Here is a 10,901-nt window from a genome sequence, read left to right on the forward strand (position 1 = left end):
AACAATGTTTTAAGCACTACGTGTTGGGGCAGATTTTATTACATCATGAAACGCAATTCTTTGATTACCGAGAGATGGGGTAATTCCCATACCTTTGAGGGGAATAAACTTCTGTTGTTTTTGACTTGTGCGGGTACCCGTATTTTCTCCTTGTTACCAAGGCAGCCAGGAAGAAGCTGTGAGGGGAGCGGACCGTGAGTGTAGCTATTTGTTTAACCTTCATTTGCCAAACTTGGGCGTGTAGGCAGTTTTCTTCTCAGCTAAAACACTTTACTGTGCCGTTGCTTTAGTTTTTACATTAATAAATGACGCAGTTAGGGTGTTGAACCGCTCCAAAACTTAATGTTAACGAAGCTAACTAAGTTCATCTGGATTTGTTGCTATTAGTCGGGTATGCTTAAACCCATTTCGATAGTAACTGCAAACGCGTTGCTTTGTCATTTTTTCAGTTCTTAATAATAAATACATGAATAAATAAATACAAATAATTCTAATGCTACCTGTTGCTTTTGTGGAAAGAGCTTAGCCTTTTGCTTGTTGTTGTTTTACGAGACGGCCTGGAAAAAAACAACTTAAAGATCAGAAATGCCAGTGACAAACCATCAAAAAAAGATTTCCTTAATTGACACTCCATCCCGCCCCGTCTTTTATTACACAGGAGCAGCTATGAGCATCGAAAAAAGCTGAGCAGTTCTTTTTCTCCAACTTATTTGGCCACCATGGGCACCGCATCCTCTATGGTGAGCCCAGGGGAGGTTATCGAGGACGGGTATGGGGGTGAAGGCGGGGAAGCCTGTGAGATACCCGTCGAGGTGAAGCCCAAAGCCCGATTACTGCGCAGCTCTTTCCGCCGAGGACCTCGTGTGATTGGGGCCAGTTTCAAATCCACAGCATCTGTGGATCTAGAGTATGCTGCAGAGTATGAAAGACTCCGTAAAGAGTACGAAATCTTCCGTGTCAGCAAGAACAACGAGATCTCATCCATGCAAAAGAAGGAAGCAAAGCTGGATGAGGAGAACAAGAGGCTGAGAGCAGAGCTGCAGGTGATAATGAACAAAATGCACAAGGCTTATTCTAACTTCACTGAAAAAGTTGTGGGCTTTGGATGATTTAATGTGACGGTGGGATGCTGCTATTTTCAATGTCACCACAGGCTCTGCAGAAGACCTACCAGAAGATCCTCAGAGAGAAAGAGAGTGCTCTTGAGGCAAAATATCAAGCTATGGAGAGGGCTGCCACATTTGAACATGACAGGGACAAAGTAAAACGTCAGTTTAAGGTACATCATAGACGTAGGCAGATTAATACCAAAGTTGGTATTGTTATCAGATTGATACTAGTGATCAAACATCCTCAAACAGTGCCCACTATGGAAAATGTCTAAATCTTAGTGGTCATTAAAATGTGTTTGTATAGAATTTGTAAATTTATTGACACATTTATTGACACATTGCTCTCCGCTACACAATCTGGCTTTATAGGTTAAAAGTATCAGAAATACTGACCCTGCGTTTGTTTGGTATCGGATCTGTACTAAAATTTGCAGTATCCCACAGCACTAGTACACTGCATCACGCCTCATTTCACAAGAGGGTGAAAGTTCCCCCTAATACCTCACATGTCTTTCTTTTACAATCATCAACAATAAACAAGCATAAAATGATCAAATTTGAAGTCAAAGTCAAAGTATGATAAAAGTACAATAACATCCATTCATCTTAGTTGACCCAAAATTTTGGCTCTGGTTGTCCAAGCCCTGACACAGCTCTGTGCCTCACAGTTTGAGAACGATTGTGGCATTGCATTCTTTCTAGTATTCACATTTGCAGCTTTAACCTTTTGGCAAAATCACCACCAGATTTTCCGGGAGACAAAAGAAAAGGAGATACAGGATCTCCTGCGGGCTAAAAGGGACTTGGAAGCCAAACTTCAACAGTTACAGGCTCAGGGAATCCAGGTTTATGACCCAAATGACTCAGATTCCGATGACAACCAAACCACTGTCACTGGTAAGACAAAAATTCACACTATTGGGGACTTTTTGTTATTAAGCCATCAATCGGTTCTGCATAAGTTTTCCTGTCCAGCAAATATGATGATAAAACACCACAGTGATTTATTAAATGTCTTCAGCTACAGGAACACAGTGCGAGTACTGGACTGGCGGTGTGCTGGGAAGTGAGCCCTCTATGGGCAGCATGATGCAATTGCAACAAACATTCAGAGGACCAGAGTTTGCACACAGTTTAATAGATGTGGAAGGGCCCTTTGCTAATGTGAGCAGAGGTAAGGAAACTTTGAGAGGGAAGAGAGTGTTTCTGAGAAACTGACCTCTAGATGACCTAGTTATTGTGATTTTTTTTATTAACATCATTCTGTTTGCAAGCAGGTATTTTTGAAGCACATATTCACTAATCTCTTCATGGGCATGACTTGTATATTTTACCATATGTGTCTGTCTTTGTCAGATGATTGGGATGCTGCTGTGGCGAGTCTGTTGCAGGTGTCACCTCACGTTCCCCAGGCCTTGTGGAGCAACACAGTCCGCTGCTACTTGATCTTCACCCAGGAGACCAAAGCTGAGCTGGATATATTTATAAAGGTCGGTAAGATGAGCACTGTAAAAACTGTAAATATTCTGTTTTCATGTGATGTTGTTGTACCACTATAACGCTGCCCACTTTTACGTGGCTGTTTCTTGGACATGGCTTAAAGTAACACAGTGATAGGACTGTAGCGTTATATTATGAAAGGCTGAACTAAGCTAAGATAAAAATGAATGACTCGATAAATATGCCAGTAAAATCATTATTTGGATTTTTTTTTCTTTTTAATTTTGGACATTTTGTATTTCATTGAGTCAGATCCACTCATAGAATTTTAATTGAATCAAATTAAAAGAAAAAACAAAACTTGATTTTATCTTTGAGAAAATCTGTGTGTGGGATTGTGGGTTTAAAATGGCAGTTTTTGTGAAAAATACCTTTAACCTTATTATAACCTTCTACCTTATTATTAATCAGGTCTGGGAAAACTGTGCTTAATGTTTTAATTGCAGAAACACACCTCTGTATTGCGGCGAATATGTGAGAGTCTAGGCCATTTCTACCTTAATGTCTTCTTCCCAGAGGAGAATGCGGCTTCATACGCTGTAGAGCGCAAGCAGGAGATTGAAAGGAGTTCTCTGTGTGTTCTTCTTCTCAAATCTACTGTCCCTAGGTATGGTGAGTTTAGGAAATTGATAACCTTATAATAAAGATTGCACACAAATTATTTTTTTCTCGAAAGATTAACGAAGGTTTGTGTTTAATATTCATGCATAATACATTGCCGTAGCTCTGTGGTGGAGGATTGTGAAGAGGCTTTTGTTAAGAATCCAGATGGCCGTCCATTGGTGCTGTATCTTAGGACCGAAGAAGATCACAATTTAAATGGACCCATCAGGCAACTGCTCGAACGGGTCAATGCTGCAGACAAGGCTGCTAAAATCAAGGTACTTATATGGTTAATAAGTTTAGAAAATTTTTTTTTTAGTTTCAACCCATTTCATGCAATGCATCAGTATAAATAAAATAATAACTGTGGAGAAAAAGCTGATATTTTTCTGTTTATTGTCTTTAAATGCAATCTAATACTGTGTCTGTCCCAAACCTGTTTTGAACATTACTAGGTAGTGGATCATAGTGGCTCTGCAGAGGAGGGGGCCAGTCTGATTTATGCTCAGCTAGAGAAAATCATCAAGCAGGTACAGACTGTCTTTTAACATCCTTATTTTTATCAATTCACAAAGCTTAAAGTCTGTGGTATAAGAATTAAAACTGAAACCTTTTTTTGTCTGATTTTTTTTTCTTTCCTGCTTCATCCAGGAGTTGCTGTGTCTTGAAGTAGCAGACGTTGAGTCTAAGGACTCTGGGATGGACGAGGGGTGCGAAGAAGACTCGGGAGATGTGCTGTGGGACCTACATGATGAGCAGGAGCAGATCGAGGCCTATCAACAGGCTTGTAGCGGCACCACCTCACAATTAAGCTTCCAGAAGGTACTTCAGTTCTTACTGATCCCTTCAATCTTTTGATTTTGTCTTCAAATCCTACTTTTCATTGATATTACTAATGCTGTGATGCATCAATGACCTCAGTATATAGATCGTTTGAATGACATGATAGCTGCTCCCCCTCCAACACCACCTCTCCTGGTATCTGGGGGTCCAGGCTCAGGAAAATCTCTTTTACTCTCCAAATGGTAAGAACTAATTTCTTCAGTTAATTATAACGTATCCGTCATGAATTCCTCTTAAATAAAACTGTTGTAAGTCTTTAATAGGTTTCCAAACTTTTAAGCAGTACATTTAGAAATGTTACAAAGTAATTATAACCGTTCAACCTTCTCTGTTTTCTTTGTATTGTTGTAGGGTCTTTACCTTACAATATAAAGCGCCTTGAAGAAACTGTTGTTGTGATTTGGCGAAATATAAATAAAACTGAATTGAATTGAACTCTCCAATCACTTCAGGCCAACACTCTTGCACCCTTGGGAAAAAGAATCTTGTTTTATATTATATATTAAATGGACAAGTATGTTCTTTTTAATGATCTGGAATATTCTGGACCTTTTGCATGCTTTGCCTGCTTTGCTAATTAGTCTTGAATTCTCTTCAGGATCGAGCTCCAGCAGAAACAATCCCCCAACACCTTGTTTCTGTATCATTTTGTTGGTCGGCCACTTTCAACAAGCTCAGAGCCAGTTCTCATTATCAAACGCCTCACAGTTAAAGTAAGGGATATCTCTGATTGCTTCTTGTTAATGCTTTCTTACACTGATGACTCTGCATTATTAAACTACTGAAAGAAACAGTTTTTATTTCTGTCTGTTTTCAAACAGCTGCTGCAGCACTTCTGGTCCATTTCCGGCTTATCCATGGAGCCCAGTAAGATCTTAGAAGAGTTTCCCCGCTGGCTTGAAAGACTGTCAGCGCGCCATCAAGGAAACATTATCATCATCATTGACTCCATTGACCAAATACAGGTTAACAGCCTCTACAACTATATAAAATTCAAAATTCAACTCAGCTGGGTTTACTCTCTGCTGTATATTTTTGTCTGTACTACTGTTTGTCCCCTTTTGCTCTAGCAAGCAGAAAAACACATGAAGTGGCTAATTGACCCTCTGCCTGTCAATGTCAGAGTGGTGGTGTCTGTCAATGTAGAGACTTGTCCTCAGGCTTGGAGGTAATACACAATCGGTGAATTCCCAGTATCCCAGTATTGGTCAAAATGGCTATTCATATGCTTTTCTGCGACTTTGTGTGTTTAGGTTGTGGCCCACACTCCACTTAGACCCACTGAGTCCCAGAGAGGTCAGGAGTATAGTCAATGCAGAGTGCCAGAGCATGGATCTCAAACTTACTAGGGATCAGGTCAGTTGTGACCCCTTCACAAGGTCCTTCAAAGACATTTAAAAATCCTTAGCAGCAGTATGTTTGTTTGTTTTTTAAAGATTGTGATACCGGAATGTGTGTATTTTGTTTCAGGAGAAGAAGCTGGAAAGGCACTGTCGCTGTGCATCGACATGCAATGCATTATATGTCACACTGCTGGCAAGGATGATCACCAGGTTCGCCACCTCTGCTTTCACAATTATAAATACATTATTAAAAAAAAAAAATAAAGAAGTAAATGAATGAAAAAAATAAAAACCTTCAAATCCAGCATGTATCCTCTGCAGAGTTGGACAGCCTGTTTGACCCTTTTAAATTATTTTAATTTTAATTGTTCGCTTCACAAAATAGTAACCTTTTTTTTTTCTTTTTGAATAACTTCGATTTTGTTTGTTTTGTTTTGCTGCTTCCTAACAGTAGATCCTGTGGGTTGCTGGAGAAGAGCCTGGAGCAGTGTCTGCAGTGTCAGGACACCATGTCACTTTACCGCCTGGCACTCAAAATGACATTGAACTCTCTCTGCACGGACAGAGAGCGCCACATTATGAGAGAGGTGACTTAAACACAGATTTTCCCGTCCTTATTGCTTTTAGTTTGAAATATGTGTGTAATTTAATTTGGCATCAGAGAAACACATACCCTTTCTGGTTTTGATGTGAATGTGAAAATTTTTCTTTATTTGATGTTTTTTTCCAATGTGTAGCAGAGGAATAGGTGATTGTTCTTTGTCTGCCTTTAGATACTGGGCCTTGTATGTGCCAGCCATAATGGAGTGAGTGAATCAGAGGTACTAGATCTTTTCCCAGAGGTAGAGTTGCCTGTCCTGTCCTCTCTGCTGTACCTCTTGAACAGACTCTGCATTGTAACACTCCGTTGTGGACTCATCAGGTTTCAACATCTACAGGTAATTAGGCTTCTTAGTCGGTAAAATGATACAACAGCATCAATAAAAACAAAATGCATAATAGAATTAGGCTGCAATTTAGCATTTTTCATCTTTCTGTTTTTCTGACAGGCTTGGGAAGCTGTGAGGCTAGAGTTTCTGACTGGAGGAAGTAGCTCCACCACTTATAGAGAGAAACTAATTCATTACTTCAACCAGCAACTCAGGTCCTGCAGAGATCCACACAAATCACACGGCTCTGTCAGAACAACTCATATCAATCTATATGTGTGTGTGTTTTTAGCCAGGATCGAGTGACGTGGCGTGTCGCAGATGAACTTCCCTGGCTGCTCCAGCAGGAGGAGGACAAACCTAAACTGCAGCTCAGCCTCTTGAACTTGTTTGTCTCTCAAAATCTCTACAAGAGGTACATGTTAGTGTTGCCTGAAAGCATGCATACATACGAGGCGTTGTCACAAAGCCTGATGCATTTCTTCAGCTACTTTGCCAAAGATGTGTGTTTTGTTTTTTAGGGGTCATTTCTCTGAGCTCTTGGCCTACTGGCAGTATGTCGGCAAAGACAAAAGCTCCATGGCCACCGAGTATTTTGACTCTCTGAAGCGCTACGAGAAGAGCTGCGAGAGTGAAGACAGCATGACCAGGCTCGCAAATCTGTATGAGACTTTGGGACGTTTCCTCAAAGATCTGGGCCTCCCTAGTCAGGTAGGGTGAATGGTTGTAATATTAAAAACACTATGTTTATTCCTCACCACACATCTTTTCCTGCCTAGTCTTAAAAGGCTTAAATTTTGCCTACATTGTCTGAAGAAGTCTAGTCTTTTTTTTTCCTGCTAAGAATGAGCTCATGGTAATTGTGTATATGTCTGATTCTGTTTATTTTTTATTTGTTTAGGCTGTAGCACCTTTACAAAGGTCTCTTGAGATTAGAGAGACAGCCTTGGATCCAGACCATCCCAGTGTAGCTCGCTCTCTGCACCAGCTGGCTGGAGTTTATGTCCAATGGAAGAAGTATGGAAATGCTGAGCAGCTGTACAAGCAAGCCCTTGAGATAAGCGAGAATGCCTACGGCGCCGAGCATGCCAGTGTGGCTCGAGAACTGGAGTCACTCGCCATGCTCTATCAGAAGCAAAACAAGTAAACAGGACTATCTTGGGGCTAATGTTATGAAATTGCCGTTAATAGTTGCAGGTGTTTCAGTCAGGCTATATCTTCATTAAAGACAAACACCAGCTGTTGTGATTATTAAAAAAATTCAGAGGACTAAATCACACTCTGACAAGTCAGGATTCAATTAAAGAAACACATTTAAGAGCTAACATCTGGTGCTTTTGTTCAGGTATGAACAAGCAGAGAAACTCAGGAAGAGGTCTGTGAAGATCCGTCAGAAAACTGCTCGACAGAAAGGTCATATGGTGAGTGTCGTTCTCAGATTCCTACACACTTAGTCATACTCCTTTAATAAGAGATATTGGATGTCTTTTATCTACTCCTCCTTTCAGTATGGCTTCAGTTTGTTGAGGCGCAGAGCCCTGCAGCTGGAAGAGCTGACCCTAGGAAAAGACTCTGCAGACTGTGCCAAAACTTTAAATGAACTGGGTGTTCTTTATTACCTCCAGAACAACCTAGAGTAAGGAAACAGCACCTAGCATGTCCACAGATTTTGCTTTATAATATTATAGATTCTCAATGCCCTCGGTGTATAGTTCCAGTCTAGTACCTGTACTTCAAATGATCAGTAATATGTGTGTGTGTTTTTTTAAATTCCATCAGCTCAACTAAAATCCTTCTCTTTGCCCTCACCAGTGCAGCCAAGGTGTTTTTAACCCGCTCTTTGGAGATGCGCCAGCGGGTCCTCGGTCCTGATCACCCGGACTGTGCTCAGTCACTGAACAACCTGGCTGCACTGCACACTGAAAGGAGAGAATATGAAGCAGCTGAGGACATGTATGAAAGGGCTCTAGACATCCGCAAGAAAGCCTTGTCTCCTGACCACCCTTCTCTGGCATACACACTCAAACACCTCGCCATGCTCTATAAACGCAGAGTAAGACAAATGGCACTCACATGATACTTTCTGTTGATGTTATCTTGAATTAGGCAAATGATTTCACTTCATGTGTTTTGTTCAGGGGAAACTAGAGAAGGCTGTTCCACTTTATGAGCTCTCGCTGGAAATCAGGGAAAAAAGTTTTGGCCCCAAGCACCCCAGTGTAGCCACCGCACTGGTCAACCTGGCAGTAATCTACTGCCAACTGGTGAGACTTACCCTGCTTCTGTTGTCTCAACTGCGCACTGCAGAATTGCATACCTCAATAAAAAAAAGGGATCATCTTACTTAAGAAAAAATAGCTATATCCGACTTCAAAACATTACATTAAGGAAAATGTAAATCAAAATAGATTATTATGAACATTTATTCACAAAATTAAAGTACTTCTTATACATTATACATCAAGGCGATTGGCAAGAGTCAGTCAGTTCTTTCTACACAGCACATTGAAACAGTGATCGATGCTTTTATTTCATCCCGTCTGAACTACTGCATGTCACTTTATGTGGGAGTCAGTCAGTCATTGCTCTCACATCTGCAGCTGCACAACTGATAACAGGAAATCGTAAAAGAGAGCATATAACCCCTGTCCTGGCCTTTTTCTTTTTTATGTTTTTTATTTATATCATATGTATTTATATTATCTAGTAACACTGTAAAGCGCTTTGCATCAGCTGTGGTTGCTTTATAAATAAAGATGATGACTTATATGGGATTTTTACAGTTACTAATGCATGTGAGTACTACTCTTGAGTACCGCATCTTAGACACAGCTGGTTAAATTTTTTGAACTTTATGTTTATTATCTATGTTGTGATCCTATCAAATGATATATTTACATTTTTACTCTCACATTAATAAATGTAAAGTACAATTTTCTTCCCCCCTTCGACATATTATGATGCACATAGAATGAGTATGTAAAACAGTAATCGTAAATAAAGGCAGGCAAGGGCAGTTACCTCTGCTAGCAAGTAAATTACTTATAATAAGCATATTTAACTTGTATTGAACCAGTGAATTTAAATGATTTGTATAAATTTTTATTTGTCATCTCACTGACTGTTAACATTTTAGATTATGCAGAGCAAAACTAACTGTGATTTCTTTTGTGTCTTTGGCAGAAGAAGCACAGCGATGCCTTGCCCCTTTATGAACGAGCACTGAAAATCTACGAGGACAGTTTGGGTCGCTCTCATCCACGGGTTGGGGAGACCCTCAAAAACCTGGCTGTGCTAAGGTACATTAGTGAGTGAGATTTAGCAAAAGTTTAATTATGAATAATATGTTATTGGTTACGTTATAAATTTTATTTCTTAATTTACATTTCAATCTAGCTATGAAGAGGGTGACTTCGAGAAGGCAGCAGAGCTTTACAAGCGTGCAATGGAGATCAAAGAGGCAGAGCCATCATTAGTGTGTGGTAACGCCCCATCTCGCCATTCCTCCAGCGGAGACGCATTTAGTGTGAGAGGACCTGCTCCCCTCCCACATGCTCAGAGGTGACCCTGCTTAGGGTTGCAGCTGATTAGTAATGGCTGTTTGGACAGCTCTAACTATTATACAGTGTTACTGAAATCCTTTGATTTCACCAAAACTAATTTAAAATTTAGTCATCACATGCATCACATGTGGGTGAAGGTACATACTGTACCTGCCAAAAGGAATGTGAACTTTACAGTATTCATGTTTAAAACCTGCATATCTGCCAGTGGTGTTTTGCATGCAGTCATGTGTAATACACTTCAGAAATCAGTTCTTTAACAGGCTTTAAACTCAGGTCTACACTACACTAAACTCAAATTTCAGCTTAGCCTAGATTTATTTGTGGGTATGAAGTCACTCCAGCCATAAAAACATGCTTAATTATGACCAACTTTGTATGGTACAACAGGTTATATTATTATATTCACATTTGAAATGTTAGTTTTTCAATCTAGGCATTCAAATTGTTCCGTGTGAATCATGCTAAACACCCAGTACAAAAGGGCGTTAGTGAGAACGTGCAGAAGAAGAAACATTAGAATGTGAACTCTCCTGATGATGATTAACACGACTGTCAGATCCCAGCACTTTGTTTTTAAATATACATTGTTTACATTATGAATTTTATATATATATTTTAACGTTTGTTACATACAATGCATATCCAACAGTGTTTTGAGGAAGGAAAACTTGGACCATTAAGTAAAACACATGTCTGAAGAATCATTATCTGCAGCTGATTTAAGGCTGTGTTTATGCAAAATTAAGTGCACATGCATTTATTCAAAATAATTATAGGGTCTTACCAAAGACATCACTGTGACATATAAGGCTTCAGGTACAATACATTAAGGCCAAAAGGGACACATTGTACCAAAACCTATTGCAAGATACAAAATGTTTTACTGCTTGCATCTATTCATGTATTAATACCATGTTAATAACATCTGTAAAAGCTGTATAGGAAAATAAAAATAAAGTCCAACATGTCCATCTAATAAATACTTTATTGAGACAACTTGAACAT

At 39.7% G+C, this 10,901-nt stretch overlaps 1 protein-coding gene across 2 annotated transcripts; it reads left to right on the forward strand.

The window, feature by feature from the left end:
- Nucleotides 1–43: 43 nt before the first annotated feature.
- On the forward strand, nucleotides 44–10,827 carry nphp3 (nephronophthisis 3). Of its 2 annotated transcripts, none has more exons than XM_085287042.1 (28): nucleotides 44–194; nucleotides 659–1,043; nucleotides 1,154–1,279; nucleotides 1,859–2,009; nucleotides 2,134–2,286; nucleotides 2,469–2,602; nucleotides 3,059–3,219; nucleotides 3,337–3,493; nucleotides 3,671–3,745; nucleotides 3,867–4,037; nucleotides 4,137–4,240; nucleotides 4,657–4,771; nucleotides 4,880–5,023; nucleotides 5,129–5,226; nucleotides 5,312–5,414; nucleotides 5,529–5,611; nucleotides 5,856–5,988; nucleotides 6,175–6,339; nucleotides 6,451–6,545; nucleotides 6,623–6,745; nucleotides 6,852–7,041; nucleotides 7,232–7,473; nucleotides 7,676–7,751; nucleotides 7,839–7,966; nucleotides 8,143–8,383; nucleotides 8,469–8,594; nucleotides 9,514–9,629; nucleotides 9,727–10,827. In XM_085287042.1, exons 1-28 carry the CDS (start codon nucleotides 46–48, stop codon nucleotides 9,893–9,895), a joined length of 4,113 nt encoding a protein of 1,370 aa, XP_085143168.1. In that variant the 5' UTR covers nucleotides 44–45; the 3' UTR covers nucleotides 9,896–10,827. The 2 variants fall into 2 exon arrangements, with proteins under 2 accessions (XP_085143168.1, XP_085143167.1); XM_085287041.1 differs by having other exon boundaries at nucleotides 45–194; nucleotides 5,853–5,988.
- Nucleotides 10,828–10,901: the final 74 nt, after the last annotated feature.

Source organism: Mchenga conophoros, linkage group LG9, assembly GCF_057382185.1.
Source record: "Mchenga conophoros isolate Kocher_MC1m ecotype Shallow Benthic linkage group LG9, M_conophoros_male_GT1.1, whole genome shotgun sequence".
In the NCBI taxonomy this organism is placed as follows: Eukaryota; Metazoa; Chordata; class Actinopteri; order Cichliformes; family Cichlidae; genus Mchenga; species Mchenga conophoros.

Coding starts and splice junctions, on each gene's coding strand:
- nphp3 (XM_085287041.1), top strand. CDS start 46: ATGAAACGCAATTCTTTGATTACCGAGAGATGGGGTAATTCCCATACC. Junction 4,038..4,136: donor CACAATTAAGCTTCCAGAAG/GTACTTCAGTTC, acceptor CAATGACCTCAG/TATATAGATCGTTTGAATGA. Junction 7,967..8,142: donor TACCTCCAGAACAACCTAGA/GTAAGGAAACAG, acceptor TGCCCTCACCAG/TGCAGCCAAGGTGTTTTTAA.